The 17113-nt window shown below is 42.3% G+C and overlaps 1 protein-coding gene across 1 annotated transcript in view; it reads left to right on the top strand.

The window, feature by feature from the left end:
• The window catches only part of LOC149288791 (VPS10 domain-containing receptor SorCS1-like), a 252828-nt gene that overhangs the window by 207168 nt on the left and 28547 nt on the right, over positions 1-17113 (top strand). The window contains exons 16-20 of the mRNA XM_089491470.1: positions 6612-6742; positions 9266-9379; positions 9644-9815; positions 11962-12148; positions 16636-16769. Of these exons, the coding sequence (XP_089347596.1) occupies positions 6612-6742; positions 9266-9379; positions 9644-9815; positions 11962-12148; positions 16636-16769 (738 nt within the window). The remainder of the gene's footprint in view (positions 1-6611; positions 6743-9265; positions 9380-9643; positions 9816-11961; positions 12149-16635; positions 16770-17113) is intronic.

Genomic DNA, 17113 nt, shown 5'->3' with positions numbered 1-17113 from the left:
GAATTGGTATTATTTACATTAACTACACTCACTTGGTGTGGGGGGAGCGGTCACCTATATATGTTTGGTATGACTAGACTATGTCTTTACATCAGGAAAACGGGCAGAGCAGACGGGCCAAATGGTTCTTATCTGCCGTCGAATCCTACGTTTCCATCTCGACATCGTGGGAAACATTGTTCCAAAACACAGCTGGACGATTATCTGCTCACTTCTCCTGCTGTAGGTTCTCCTGGTCAGTGATACAAACGTACGCCGGCGTTCTCTGACCGTTACTGCTTCCGGCAACATTCACAAAAAAGAAAATAAGAGGTTTTATGATTTTAAGACTCTCCCTCCCAATAGTTTTTCTCGGCTGGCTGAGAATTCTGGTTTAATAAATAAATAAAATTATATTTTTTATATTTTTTTTGCTGTTGAATTTATTCCTGTTTACCCCTAATTAAATTAAGCATGGGGTCAGATGGCATTCTCCGACCTTTTTAATTTTACGTCTGGCATTCTAATTAATCTTCCAAATGTAAGAGGCGAAGTGCGCAGGTCTATGATGTCTTTACTTTGGTTTGGATCTAGGAGCCGGGCCCCCCCCCCGTCCCCAATCATGTTTTTATTTTCATACATTACTGCAGTTAAAGGATATTTATTGGGGCAATACGGCATAAAACCACACCTTTCTTCAGTGCTGCACCACTTTGTACAGTTTTCGCAGTTAACCCCTTCATGACAAAGGGTGTTGTACACCATAAAGACTCAAGCATGTATGCTTAACCATTAGTTAAATACATAAATAAATATATATATTTATCTCATGTTGTTATATTATAGAGTTGATTATTTATGGCAGTGGCAACTAAAATATTAAGTCCAATTCCTCATTTACCTAAATGTCCCTCTAAAAAATTGTATAGTTCCCCATGGGCGGTATGGTAAGGGGTCCTGGGGGCTTCTCAACTACATTGGCTAATATTCAACTGACACACACATGTAAAAAAAAACCCACAAAAACAAACTTTTACTATAATTCTAGTAATGCATTTTTTGAGGGCAAGAAATGAGACAACTTGTTAAAATAACACAAGGCTACAGAACTTATAGTTTTTTTCATGCAGGATGGGAAACATTTTAATGCAGCATTTAAATTCACCAAATATTAACACCCTGGTCACTTTATATGATAAATACAAAAGCTCCCCATCAATAAATGAAAAGAAATCCACTAAAGTATTTACACCCATAAAGCAGAAAAGCAGAAGCAGCGGAACCCTCACAGTGTGAGTCAGTGAATTATGACATCAGAAGTCTCTGTGACATCAGCACCACTATACAGCTGGAGAGCATTCCATCTGTCTACTCAGTGTAGTTGGGCGCTCGGCACTGGTAGGCAGCTATTCGTAGCAGTCTTGAAGTGTTGTTACCAACGGCATCAGAGATTGAGGAGATTTAAAAAGAGAACTTTTTAAAAGGAGAGCTATGGGGGACTGCTGTCTACTCCATGGTCTGAGGTGGGTAGGAAGGAGATGCTGCCCCAGAAAAGTGCGGAAGTTTTTCAAAAGAGTGAAAACAGCTTTCACCGGCACCGCTAAAAAGACTGAGGGTCAGAACAAGGAGAACTTGTCTGTTAGAGACCCTGTCCTGAAAAGGAAGAAAGAGAGTAGCAGTACTGAGGAGGAAAGAGGCAGAGCGAGGAAGAGGACCAAGCGTACTGCTAATGAGAGGGAGGAGAGCAGCCTGTGTCTGAGGGCAAAGAAGACAACAAAACGCCCAAGAACCAGCACAGGCAGCTCCGAACATGAGAAGAAGCGGTGCAAATACAGCGAGAAAAACATCCAGATTCTGGGGCAGCAGGAGAAAGCGGAGGAACATCTGGAGGAGCGCAGAAGGGGAAAGGTTCCCGTGAAAAGACGCAGAAGTGAGGTGGAAAGCGGTCTTACAGTAAAAAAATATCGGAGCCTTCTCCCCATGACGCCCTCCGGCTTCATCTTCCATTCAGTGCTGGGTGAAGGGGGGTTTGGAAAAGTCATGTTGGCTTCTGTACCTAGAAGAGATTCTATGGTAGCGGTCAAAATCATCCGCAAGAAAGCCGCTAAGCCCCTGTACCTACTGAAGGAGAGGAGAATCCTGGAGATGGCTCGGGACAGCCCGTTCCTGTGCCACGGATATGCAGGCTTCCAAACACAGACCTGCGTGTTATTCACGATGGAGTATATGGCAGGTGGAAGTCTCCAGTCGTATATGAAGAGTGTGGGCCGTCTCCCCGAGACCACGGCTGCATTTTATGCAGCTGAAATCATCTGCGGAATCCAGTTCCTCCACGCTCGGGGAGTTATACATCGGGACCTGAAGCCGGACAACATCTTGCTTGATGGAGAGGGCCACGCCAAGATCTGCGATTTTGGACTTGTTGCAGAAGGCATTTTCGGAGCAGCAGAGACAAAAGGACGCTGCGGGACATTCATGTACATGGCCCCCGAAATACATCTAAACCAAGCATACGGTGTTGCCGTGGACTGGTGGTCCCTCGGGGTGATTCTATTCCGCATGCTGAATGGAAGGTTACCGTTCTATCGCGGTAATTGCAAGAAGGCAGCGTTGGGTAACATTGTAAATGGAAGCCCTCGGAATGTCAAAGACATCTCCGAAGACGCTGCGGACATCCTAAAGCATCTTCTGATGAAAGATCCTGAGCATCGCCTCTGGATCACGGGGTGCATCAGGCGGCATCCATTCTTTCAGGACATTAATTGGGAGGATATAGAGAGCCGCCGTTCAACCCCCCCATACCGGCCATCAACACCAAATCTCCGCTTGCAGACACTCCAGGGAATTCCATCAGTCTTGGAGACCACAGAGGACTCTTCCTCTTCATTGTCATCTTCATCTTCCTCGTCATCGAGCAGCCAGAGTCTTTCTGGCTTTTCCTTTGTGACTCCAGACTGGATGGTGTGAAGGATGGACTGAGCCCTGGCCAAGTGTATCAAAATCGACCATTTCCAATCACAAAATCATAATAAATTTGGAACACAAATTTGGAAAACTACATTTTTTTGTTATTGTTTCCTTCGTGTTGTATAACTACAGGTGCCATTGTCCACAGATAGCTGTACATAGATATGACCTCACAATAGAGCTTCTGCTTCTATGACATCATACACAGAGTGTATCTTGTAAATTATGGAGACAGTAATGTCCCAAATAAAACTGGATTTGAAGTAATCCACTTTATGTAGCCCCAATGTAATTTAACCCATGTGATATCAGACCCTATAATTCTTCATTTCTAAAGGTTTCTATTTTTCCATAATTAGCAAATTATGGATTTTCGAATGACTTCCACTACTCAATGTTGTTCAGTCTCTGATTCCTTAGTGTGTCTTTAATTACTTTTAAATTTAATCCATCACATCCTTCCTCGTTAGCATCTCCTGAGCCCGGTATCATTGGACCTCAAGTGACATATTTTGGGGGGCCACATCCCTCATATATATATATATATATATATATAAATATATAATTCGATTTTTTTATTCACAAATCCATAACACGTGTCAATGCTAATACCTTTACAGCCATGGAAGCCAGTAACAAAGTATCAACCTTATTACATCACAAGCTTTTGCCGTTACACATTAGACCAAGAGTTTGCAAATCCCAAACAGAATTAACCAACACATTGTTAACCCTATGTATTCTGTAACATAGGCATATTAAGGGCCAGCGCTTTAGGAAGAATTGTGGTTTAGTGGCCTATTGATCCATGTACAACGGAAACATTTCAAAGACTGTGCCATTACTACCATTCAAAAGTTTGGGGTCACTCAGCTGTTTTCATGGAAAACAAGGAGATTTCTGGCTGTAACGTAATTACAAAAGGGGTTTCTAACCATCAATTATCCTTTTAAAGTTAAACTTGGATCAGCGAACACAACGTGCCATTGGTGCACAGGAGTGATGGGAGTGATAAAGGGCCATTGGAACCCAGGAGTGATGGGAGTGATAAAGGGCCATTGGAACACAGGAGTGATGGGAGTGATAAAGGGCCATTGGAACCCAGGAGTGATGGGAGTGATAAAGGGCCATTGGAACACAGGAGTGATGGGAGTGATAAAGGGCCATTGGAACACAGGAGTGATGGGAGTGATAAAGGCCCATTGGAACACAGGAGTGATGGGAGTGATAAAGGGCCTCTGTAGGGCTATGAAGAGACTCCATTAAAAATCAGCCAATTCCAGCTACAATAGTCATTTACAACATTAACCCCGTCTGCTCTGGATTTCTGGCACATTAGCTCAACTGGTTTGTGAGAAAATTAAATTTATTTTTATTTGACATATTACATTACATTATATCTATATAGCTCCAGCATATTCCATGGCGCTGAGAAGGTGGTAAATAAGTGTAAGAGCCTCCCAGCAGAAGTGGTAGAGGGTAATACAGTGAGGGGATTTAAACATGCATGGGATAGACATACGGCTCCTGAATCTAAGACGAGCCCAACGACTGATTAAGGTTTGAGTCTTTACAGCAGGAGAAACGGTCGACTAGACTGGGGCCGAATGGGGGCCGAATGGGGGCCGATCTGCCGGGAGAATCCATGTAAACGTCTGACATACTATTCACAATATCCATTATAAACTGTGCGTCTGCGGGGTTTTGTATCATGTGACTGTGTAACACGAGCTCGATTCGATAATTGCTGGCTCTGCGGGTTTGAAGGTAGAATGTTATTTGCCCGGATTTGATCCCGCGGCTGACGGCTGAGGATTGTTTCGCGCCCCGCGTCCGATTCCCCCCTTATGTTCTCTCCCGCCGCGCCTGACAGATACACATTCAGCTTCAGCGCATCCTCGTCAGGTTTTGTCTCCGACTTGTCAGATTCTTGAGGCCGACGTCAGAAAGCGTTCTGTACGGGCCGGCGGTGATGGATCGGAGAGGCGTCTCTGAAAATAACAAAGCGCTTTTATGTTACATTTTCCGAGGATTTGTAATGGAAACGTTTAACAGATGGAAGAAAGGTTTATTCGGCAGGAGTTTGGCAACGTGTGCGCGAGTCACTTATCCAGCTCAGCTCCCAATAACTTATACAAGTCATTTTCCTATAAGCTTACGCTTTATGTCCAAAAGTACGTGGACCCCCCCCTCCTAATTATTATATTTGGGGGCTTCAGCCGCACCGATCGCTAACAGGTGTATAAATCCAGCCCATAGGCGGCCGTCCCTAGGCCCTGGCAGCAGAACGGGTCGTACTGAAGAGCTCAGGCGCTTGAAACGTAGGATGCCACCTTTTGCCACAATTCAGTTTGTGAACTTTCTGCCCAGCTAGATCTGCCCCGGTGCGCTGTAAGCGCTATTATTGTGAAGTGTCGAGGGGTGACAACGGCTCAGCCACGAAGTTGTAGACCACTCACACTCACAGAGCGGGGCCGCCAAGTGCCGAGCTGAGTAACCCGTAAAGGTTGCCTCTGTCCGCTGTGCCACACACAAACTGACGATGCATGGAAAGGGTTAAGTGCCTCTATTCTCGGTAATTGCCCCGTCCTGTGTCCTCTGGATGCTCCGCGCAGGTGACCGAGGGATGAAGATTAATGGCAGCGGCTGGCTGCGTGTCTCCGAGCTGCAGATGGGTCATTCGCCTGTTCATTTAGATTTTAAGGAGCGTTATTCCAAATTCTTCTGAATGGTGTATGAAATGCATACCTCCCAACTGTCCTGTTTATGCAAGACAGTCATGATTTTCGAGCACTGTGCATGGGCTGGCTGAGGGGATCCTCTTATCTCCAATTGACTGCCCCGGGGGGGTGAAAAAGCAATGGACCTCCCATGCAGCTCCCGCATGTCATCTTGCGACCAGGGCTGGATGGCGGCTGCCTAATGACATCATTGCGGCCATCATTGCGATATGTGCGGCCGCGGCACCCGATCAGCTTAAGCATGCGCAGATGTCGGATGTCCCCGGGCATTAGTGGCAAGGTGGCTGTTTGGGAGAGGCAGCAGGAACGTTTTGGGACCACTCGATGCCTCTTCTGGGCTGCCGCTGTCATATTAAGGGGGCTGATGGGTAAATGGCGCACAGAAATCTTCCGTGTAACGGCCCACTGAGCAGCGGCACACCTGGGGGACCTAATCCCCGAGAGCAGATCTACCCCAGGCTACAGTACCGCTGATGAAAATGTATGAAATGCTGGCAGAAAAACTAAATAAAAATGTATATTTTTTAATATATTTTTTGTATATTTGGAGAGTTTTCATATCTGAATAAAAATGTTATTAGCGCGGCTTTGCTTTTATTACGCTGGGTTGTATTTTCTTGCCTGAAGTTCTGGGGCATTCAATAATTAATCAGAGGGCTCTTTGTATGTCTCTGGCACATTATGGCGTCTGGAGGAGCAGGCGGCGCATGTATCTATAACACATAGAACCCTCAGAAAACCAAGACTTAAGGAATAAAATTAAATATATCCCCGACGCAGAACGCAACATTTTATTCAATGCATTTTTTTTTTAGTAAATCTTGGAATCCTGCAGCTGCCCGTCTCATTGTCCAATTAAAGCAAAGAAAGCGATTTGTTTGAAAGAATTACGGGGAAATAGTTTTATTCCGCGTTCCGTTTCAGGGAGAAGCCTGTATAATGGGCGCCAAGCGGACGTACAAGAAACGGAGATTAGAGCGGAAATGTATGCAAGGAAGGTACCCCAGAACAATGTCATCTGACCCCTGCGTGTGCACCGAGGCGGACTTTGAGTGGTGAGTGCCTTATGTACTTATACCTCCAAACTTCTCCCTGTTAAGTGTAGTCAGTCCCTGTATGTGCCTCTCTTTTCCTCCCTTGTTCCTCTCTTTCCTCCCCTAATGCCCCTCTTTCCTCTCTTGTGCCTCCATTTCTTTCCTCAATGCCCCTTTTTCCTTCCCTGATGCCTCTCTTTCCTCCCCCAATGCTCCTCTTTCCTCCCCTGTGCCTCTCTTTCTTCCCCTGATGCCCCTCTTTCCTCCCTTGTGCTTCTCTTTCTTCCCCTGATGCCCCTCTTTCCTCCCTTGTGCCTCTCTTTCTTCCCCTGATGCCCCTCTTTCCTCCCTTGTGCTTCTCTTTCTTCCCCTGATGCCCCTCTTTCCTCCCTTGTGCCTCTCTTTCTTCCCCTGATGCCCCTCTTTCCTCCCTTGTGCCTCTCTTTCTTCCCCTGATGCCCCTCTTTCCTCCCTTGTGCCTCTCTTTCTTCCCCTGATGCCCCTCTCTCCTCCCCTGATTCCCCGGCCCCGAAATGTACAAACACTCGCCCGTAACATTTATTAACATTATTGTTACTTTATACTCTGCTTCAGTTAAACTCGATACATATAATTATTTGTAAATTCCAAACAAATGTATGAAAATATAAGCGCTCGATTAAAAACATTTGCTTTTTACCGCGCTTATAAAATAATTTTAATAAGAGTCATAATCATGTATTTATTATCTGGCCATTGTAACGCTGCGCCGGTTACTGCCTGCGAGGGGAAGTAAAACTGAAATACTAGTCCGGCAGCCGCCGACGTTGAAACATATACATAACGTATTCATAACAATCTTAATATGTGGAACCACTTCTTTTGCTCAATTTCCATAAATCCCCTGAATCGAAGCCCCCGCAAGGAGCTTTAATGCCGTCTCGGTACTAAATGTAACATAATATTGAATAATGTTAATTACATTAATTAAAAAGAAAACCTACACACACACTAACCCGTGTAGATTAAAAAAATATATGTTTAAAATAATTTTATGTCTCAGCTTCAGCTGGAAATTAGCAATAAAATACAGTTAAACGCTTTGCATATGTTTAAATTTTAAGTCTAAACTGACTACAATGGCTACGCTGAGTTAGTTTAATATGCAATGGAATTCTAGATTGTCAGCTCCTTTGAGCAGGACTCTCCTTACCTTTTTCCTGTCCAATTTGTTATGGGATACACTACTAGTTATTTACTGTCTACCCATTGTGCAGCGCTGTGGAATATGACAGCGCTACATCAGTTAAAATAATAAAAATAATAATTAAAATAATGATAATATAAAATAATAATAATAATGATAATAAAAATAAAATAATAATAATATGATAAATAATGATAATATTAAATAATGATAATAAATAATAATAAAATAATACAAATAATAATACAAATAATGATAATATTAAATAATAATAATAATAATAATGATTATAAAAAATTAAATAATAAGAATATCAATAATAATAATACTAATAATAATAATAAAACAATGATAATAAATAATGATAATAATAAATAATACTAATAATAATAATAAAACAATGATAATAAATAATGATAATAATAAATAATACTAATAATAATATTAATAATAATACCAAGGGAAATAATTGTGATTGACCTGTCACCATGGCCTGAAACTTGAGAGGACACAAGAAGTCCCCGACACGCAACATGCTTCATCGTATGCTTCCGTGCACTGATATACTGCTCTGTGTAGATAAAAAAAAGTTAACTTACCCATTCTAACCAATCAAAATTACAAAATGGAGGACGTAGTTGCCAACGGGTCGCCACACATCTTACACACGCAAGGCGTCATTAGACTCGGTAAAGACAGAGGCTATAGGCAATTTTAATAAAAGAATTTAGAATTTTGTTTTATTTATTTTGTGACACAGATAGCCCGCAAGCCGCAGTATCCTGTGGAATATAATGCAAGAAAACAATAATATTAATTTCATTTTCAAAACAGGATAATGCGTTAGAATCCTCGCTAGGAGTCGCTTAGTTCATAATGTTATTAGGAATCCCCCATGGCCGGGGTCTGACAGCGAGCGGGATGCGCTGGGTTCCATAATTTGTTGATAAATTAGATTTTTATGCATAGAGTAGTGGAAACAAGTTTGGCCCAGAGCTCTTTAGGAAAAGTACGTGAGTTGTGGTGTCTTATGCAGCAGATTTCATCTTGGGACTCCTCGGAGAACAGTTATGGCCACAGGAGGACATGGCGAGGTTTGTATGGTGGAAATCAAACTTTTAGACCATAAAAAATGGCTTGTGAAAACACATTTTAATTGGATATTAATCATATTTTTGGGTAGGATTCTCCTTTAACAATGTCGAAAGTCGGGAGCGCCAAGGTCGTTTTAGATAATGTTTTAAAGTTTATTAAAAGGCCTCTAACTCCTGAATCTTTGAGGGTCAGGTTTTGTGGGGTTAATGTCCGTACATCCTAACCGTACATGTTAACAGGGTCCTGTCTGTCTCTGATTCCAGTGATTATGGCTACGAGAGGTACACCAATGGACAGTGTTTGCCGGCGTTCTGGTACAACCCGTCTTCGTTATCGAAGGACTGCAGCTATGGGCAGAGTTACCTGAACAGCACTGGGTACGGCCATTAAAGTCATGTCGCCCTTGAAACGTTGTCTGATGTTCTCGGAGGCTTCATCGATTTACCCAGATCGTCGCGGGCCGCTATTTTAGTTAAACCAAACAATTACTGCCTTTGCCTCTCAGCTGAAGATCGTTCTTCGGGTCTTAAATCACCATTTTTTTATGTTTTTTTTGCGCCCAGTGAAACAATGTTTTTGTGCCCTGATGACACATTCTGAGGATTAACTAAAAATACATTATTGATCTTTCAATGTCTCAGATACAGAAAAGTGGTCTCTAATAACTGCACGGACGGCGTGAGGGAGCAGTACACGGCTAAACCGCAGCAATGTCCCGGGAAAGCGCCCCATGGTCTACGTATCATAACGATGGATGGGAAACTAACCGCCGAGCAAGGACATAATGTCACGTTTGCCCTACAGCTGGAGGAGGTATGGAATAGTCAACACATGGTAGATTGACCACTAGAGCGACTCTTTTGGTCGCCGTCAGGGAGGCTCGTCTGGCATCAAACGATGAAGAGGAGCTGCCCTTCATTGGTTGATGCCAGTGGAACCCCCTGCCGGCGACCAATAGAGCTGTTGTCACGTTAACCCCGTAGTAGCCCCTGCTAGAAAACCGGCAAAAAACGAAAACGGGAACGGGCGAATATTCGTGGAATACACGAAGGTTTGGCCGGCGCCCAAGTCACGTCGAAAGGCAGTAAATCACATAAAGTCAGTAAGGCTTGGCAGACAGTAGGAGAAGTGGATGTAGGAGTTGGCAGAGCCACCTCGAGGCGCCCACAAAATAGGACTTTTGAATCTACCCTAATGCTTTTCCATCAGCCCGAGGCTACCGCTGGTTTGTGGTTAACCACCTTATTCACAAACCCATGCCGAAAAAGAGAAGTTTTGCTGATAACAAAGAGACCGGGTGCTGGAGATATCATCTATAATGAGATTCGCTTCAACCTTCACAATCAATAAAACACATATTGTGTGTCAGGGTTAGAGAGTCGCCGCTCCTGAATCAATCAATAGGGAGTCAGAGAGGTTGCAGAACTGAATGGAATTAAGAGATTTTGTTGTCACGTATTCAGAGCCCGGAGCGATCGCGTGACATTGAGACTCATCTTCGCTGCGCTATGTGTTACAATGTAACGCGTGTGATGATGCAATATTCTCCTAGAATCTTCACCTTAAAGGCGAAGCGTCCCCTTCGCAGCTTTTGGCATCATTATACTTATTAGTTCAAATGAATGTCTGGTTGCCTCGATCAGCATCTATATGTTTGGTGGTCGATACATGGAGCAGCCTCCCAGCAGAAGTGGTAGAGGGTAATACAGTGAGGGTATTAAACATGCATGGGATAGACATACGGCTCCTGAATCTAAGACGAGACCAACGACTGATAAAGGCGACTTGATGGGCCAGATGGGGCCGGTCTACTGCAGATTCTATATCTCTCCTATATCACAGAAGCCTATTATCTACCAGGGATATCGTCCCCCCCCCTTTCCAGAACAGCATTTAGGAATCCTGCCCCCGGCTCATTGTAATACCCAGTAGTGTGGCAGATACTAATTATAAAGGGGGTAGATTAACTCTCTATGCACTAATAGGCTTTTCTCGGATATATAAAAGAGCCGCGGCGTTCCATAATCAATAACATCAGAAAGGAACAAATCTATATTTTTTATAGCCAATAAAGATTTCTTTTTTTTCTCATACATACATTTCAACTAAAATATGTTTCGTTTGGGTGAAAAAAAAAAATGTCTTTTTTTTTTCTTTCTTCTTGGCAGCCAGTGTGCATTACCAATAATAAAAGCGGGAACTTATTATTTCATATTGACATTCATGGGCAGAAATTACTATAATTTCTGCTGCAAACATAAAAATATCCCTCTGCATTGCTGCGCTATTAAATCCGCTCGGCGCGCATGATAGGAATAAGAATCCACAGCGAGAGAATTAAAAAAATAAAACGGGGGGCATTACAACGTAAAACGAGACCTTAAATATTTAGATATATGGGAAAATGTCATAATATATGGAGAGCAGTCACAGTTTTTAATATAATTAAATGAAAACTACCCATAATTAGCTATTTCTGTTTTTTTTGTTTTGTTATTTAACATGATTCTCACACATACACATACGCACACCTTCTACCTCCCTGCCCTCCCATGCTCCACTTACCAAAAGCTCTCCCTGACTCTCCTAACGCCATAGGTGACACACACTCACGCTAACGCCGTATGAAGGGCTAAGCCCAGGGAGCTTCTCCCACAGAAAGGGCCGCCGCGGCCCCTTATAGCTAATGTGTGAAGATTTCTAGAATCTCCTACAAACAAAGAAACATAGAACTTGCCAGCAGATCGGCCCCATCCGGCCCCCGTCTAGTCGCCCGTTTCTCCTGCTGTAAAAACTCAAACCTTGATCAGTCGTTGGTCTCGTCTTAGATTCAGGAGCCGTATGTCTATCCCATGCATGTTTAATACCCTCACTGTATTACCCTCTACCACCTCTGCTGGGAGGCTGTTCCTATCACAGTTTCACTGTCCGCTTGTCTCTGCTTTGTCTCTTTACTCAGGGAGACGTTCAGAGGATGAATATTCAGGTGGATTTCGGGGATGGCATAGCTGTTTCGTACGCCAATCTCAGTGCCACGGAGGATGGCATCAAACATGTCTACCAGAACGTGGGAATCTTCCGTGTCTCGGTGCAGGTGGACAACAACCTGGGATCCGCCAGCGCGACCCTCTACTTACACGTAACCAGTATGTAGCCGTTTAATATTTATATTAGATCACTTTCATTAATTGTTACGAGGAAATAAAACAAATAGACCATTAAAAACTGTAGATTTTTATTTAAAACTTTTCAGTTTTCAGGCGGTATTAGCAAAAAAAGAAAATTACCTTCATTTTTTTGTTTGTATATATATATATATATCCCTGCGCAGTCAACTCATAAGGTACATTTTTAAAACCCTATTTTTTAGGGGCCTCAAATATGTAAAATGGGAGGGGTTTATTTTTAACCCCACCCACTTATCTGTATTATGCATATAATGACAACATTCAACCCACTCCAAGCATACAACTTTCTGCTCCCCTCCTCCCATTAAACATTTTCCATGTTTTTTAAGGTGCTGTCCCACCTACTGATTTTAACCCTTTTGTAACCATATGCAGCATTCATTTCTTCAATATGCAAATATGTTGTTTTATGCAAGTACATTTTTGAAGGAAACGATAGACTTATTATCATCTTTTATTTCTATAGCACCAACAACCCCCGCAGCGCTTCTTACAGTCCCTACCTTCAAAGTGTCTGACAGACCGATACATTAGGGAAGGAAGACCCTTCTAAGTTTATTGCTACCAGAAAAAAATATCTTAAAGTTCTAAAAAAAAAGTTAAATATTATTATTACTTTTTATTCATATACCATCAGCAATTCTATATCACTGGATATAGAAGAAAAAGGGGCCCTAGAGTGTTCAATACACAGACATCTTAATACGAATAATTATTTAAAAAATTAAAAACCTTATGGACATGGTGACTCATTAACAATTCCTGTTTCATTAAGGGGCTGCCATCCCGCTGCCCACCGCTCTATCACTCACACCTCTGTCTGCGGGATAAAGGTTTTAAAATATAATAATAAGGCAGAAAAAAATCTTGAATTTAGGGTAATGCAGCGCCACCTACTGTTCAGAATGAATAATTCATCACGCGCACTCTGCTATTCTTCGCACATTCTTTTTGATATTCTATGTATTAATCTTTCACGTCGCAGGGATCTCTTCCGCTGAACTATTTATAACCATAAATTAAGTAGGAGACTTAGATGACCTTGAAGCCTTTGATGGGCAGCAGAGATGTCATTAGAGAGGAGAAATTATTATCGTAGAAATCTGTAGTTCCACCAGGACCAGACTGGCAATGACGGGGTGGGGGTGGGGGGGACCTGGCACTTTAAGGCCGACGGCTGTATATGTGCGTAATAAGTGTTTGGCTCTAAATCATACATACATTTAAATATACCCAATACATTGAATAGTTTATAATGTATGCTGAAATCTTACCAACATTCAGAAAAATAAATAGAATATACTGATTTCTCTATACGCTTTCTAGATACTGTATACTACTAAAACATTTATAGTTATTTGTTTTAAAGGGGGAGTCCCATGGAAATTAATAATATTGCCCCCAACAGTGTATACTAAAATAATCCTCAGCGCTGTATACAGTAATATAACCCCCCAGCGCTGTATACAGTAATATAACCCCCAGCGCTGTATACAGTAATAACCCCCAGCGCTGTATACAGTAATATAACCCCAGCACTGTATACAGTAATATAACCCCCAGCGCTGTATACAGTAATATAACCCCCAGCGCTGTATACAGTAATAACCCCCAGCACTGTATACAGTAATATAACCCCCAGCGCTGTATACAGTAATATAACCCCCCAGTGCTGTATACAGTAATATAACCCCCCAGCACTGTATACAGTAATATAACCCCCCAGTGCTGTATACAGTAATATACCCCCAGCACTGTATACAGTAATATAACCCCAGTGCTGTATACAGTAATAACCCCCAGCGCTGTATACAGTAATATAACCCCCCAGCGCTGTATACAGTAATATAACCCCAGCGCTGTATACAGTAATAACCCCCAGCGCTGTATACAGTAATATAACCCCCAGCGCTGTATACAGTAATATAACCCCCAGCGCTGTATACAGTAATATAACCCTCAGCACTGTATACAGTAATATAACCCCCAGCGCTGTATACAGTAATATAACCCCCCAGCGCTGTATACAGTAATATAACCCTCAGCACTGTATACAGTAATATAACCCCCAGCGCTGTATACAGTAATATAACCCCCCAGCGCTGTATACAGTAATATAACCCCCCAGCGCTGTATACAGTAATATAACCCCCAGCGCTGTATACAGTAATATAACCCCCAGCACTGTATACAGTAATATAACCCCCAGCGCTGTATACAGTAATATAACCCCCAGCACTGTATACAGTAATATAACCCCCAGCACTGTATACAGTAATATAACCCCCAGCGCTGTATACAGTAATATAACCCCCCATTTTGCTCCAATAAACTCCCTTTATCTGCAGACCTGGAGCTGCCGTTGCTGTCAGTCATGTGATATTTTGGGTGACTTTCCCGGCTCAAACACCGCACTGAGCTGATGCTTTATGGCGATGCTTATGAAGTCTATTTCCCTATAAAATTATATTATTGGGTAAAAACCAGAATGGTTTAGAGGAGGAAACAGCACATTTTTTAAAATAAATCTGATATAAGTAATAGAAATTATTGGTCGCTCCTTTTATAGACTTCAGGTCTGAGTTGCTTGCACTTCTCTCTGTATCCAGCAGAGGGCAGGAGTGTAACGTATGAGATTCTCTTGCCGCAGTAACCCGTCCCGAGTGCCGCATCGCAGATATGCAGAGAGCGGCCCTTCAATGAACAAATCCAGGGTTATTTTATACAGAAAACCAAACGGTTTCACAATATCTGGGAAAAACACTTAGGAAGGTAGTAAGATTAATTAAGAATTTTAGAAACAATGATTGATTGGCTACTAATCCATGTCTTCATTAACAGGCAGTCATTATTATTGCAATAAATTTAGCAAAAGTGAAAAATTCTTTTTTAGAGAAGAATTCGGATCAGGCCAAAATATTTTAAAAGGCATTCGGTGGTCTACAATGTTGCTTATTTTCTCTATGTGGGGTAACTTTAAATACTGAAGTCTCTCTAGAAAGCAGCTGGCCGTTTCTGCACTACCGGTAAACCCAAGCCGGTCAAACAAAAGCCTTCCGTGGCTTCACAAAGTAAGAAACTAAACACAGGGAGCAGAACACCGTGAAGATGACCCGTCCCTAAGAATAAACTTGACGTTAATCAACAGAGCTTAACAAATTCGTTTTGAACACACTAGTCACCAGTTTTAAGGCATATAAAGGTGCTGATTCTTTTTTCAGCAACAACCTATCAGTATCTGCTCTTGCGTCACATGGCAGTTAAGGATTCCCTGAAAAATTATATAAAAATTATTCAAGAATTATTTCGGGGAAAAGTTTGGTCGATCAAATTAGAAATTAGAAATGATGTCTGTAATACTGCGTTTGGTAATTAAAGTATCAAAATCTGCAGAGTATATGGAACAGCCTGATGATTTTATGGGCATTTTGGGCAACATATAAGCAGGTTTTATGTCCTTCTGAGTAAGGTAAGTTTGGTGTCTTAATGCATTTATAACCAAACCAGAGTACGAGCTCCAGAGCTGGAGTCTCAGAGGACAAGATAAGTCTCCAAATGCTGACATCTAATCTTATATTTAATCTTTAATATTACATGACCATTCAAAAGTTTGGGGTCACTTAGACATTTCCTTGTTTTTTGGGGGGGAATCAAATTTTGTCAAGTGGAATAACATTGAATGGGTCAGAAATCCAGCGCAGACGGGGTTAATGTTGTAAGCGACTATTGTAGCTGGAAACGGCTGATTTTTAATGGAATCTCTTCATAGGCGTACAGAGACCCTTTATCACTCCCATCACTCCTATGTTCCAATGGCCCTTTATCACTCCCATCACTCCTGTGTTCCAATAGCCCTTTATCACTCCCATTACTCCTGTGTTTTAACGGCACTTTATCACTCCCATCACTCCTGTGTTCCAATGGCCCTTCATCACTCCCATCACTCCTGTGTTCCAATGGCCCTTTATCACTCTCATCACTCCTGTGTTCCAATGGCCCTTTATCACTCCCATCACTCCTGTGTTCCAATGGCCCTTTATCACTCCCATCACTCCTGTGTTTCAATGGCCCTTTATCACTCCCATCACTCCTGTGTTCCAATGGCCCTTTATCACTCCCATCACTCCTGTGTTCCAGTGGCCCTTTATCACTCCCATCACTCCTGTGTTCCAATGGCACGTTGTGTTCGCTGATCCAAGTTTAAGTATAAAAGGCTAATTGATGGTTAGAAAACTCTTTTGTTACAGCCAGAAGTATCCTCGTTTTCCATGAAAACAGCTGAGTGACCCCAAACTTATGGTCGGGGAAAAAAAAGACAAAAAACAACAACCATGTTCCCGTTTGGAGTTTTGCTCCTACTGTGAGACGCTCTCTAATCTTGTAAATAAAGTACTATGTAAGGTGTTTGTGGGAATGTGATTGAGTCTGGCTTCTGTTTTCCGCAGCCCCCTTGGAACATGTCCATTTGGTGCTGCCGTTCGTGACCACAAAGAATAAAGAGGTGAATGCGTCGGTGGTCCTGTGGCCGAGTCACGTGGGGACCCTCACGTACATCTGGTGGCTTGGAAATAACAGCGAGGTGCATCGAGTCTCTTTCCACTACGGGGTTTCTACGTAGCCGGGAGAATATATATATATTTGGACTTTTAATAATCAGCCATGACAACGTATGAGATCTCTGAAAACTCAACGAGACAGAGGTCTGCCATTATTTATTCGCCTGAGGACTGTCTTTAGGGAGCAGGACCTGTTAGCGTCCATCAGCCAACCTGCCAAAAAAAAAGCCCAATTTTTGCCCAAATATACTAAAGAAAAAGCAAGCAGCATAGAATGATAATTTCTGTCTATATATCCATAATGTCATTGTTATTTTTGTTACTATTATTATTAATCAATCAATGTCAGTGGTCATCAGATAATAAT

This window comes from Sceloporus occidentalis, unplaced genomic scaffold, assembly GCF_023333645.1.
Source record: "Sceloporus occidentalis isolate IW3139 unplaced genomic scaffold, rSceOcc1.0.p SCAF_50, whole genome shotgun sequence".
NCBI classification, from domain to species: Eukaryota; Metazoa; Chordata; class Lepidosauria; order Squamata; family Phrynosomatidae; genus Sceloporus; species Sceloporus occidentalis.
Note: the sequence above shows the minus strand (reverse complement) of the source record. Positions and strands in the feature narration are given on the sequence as shown.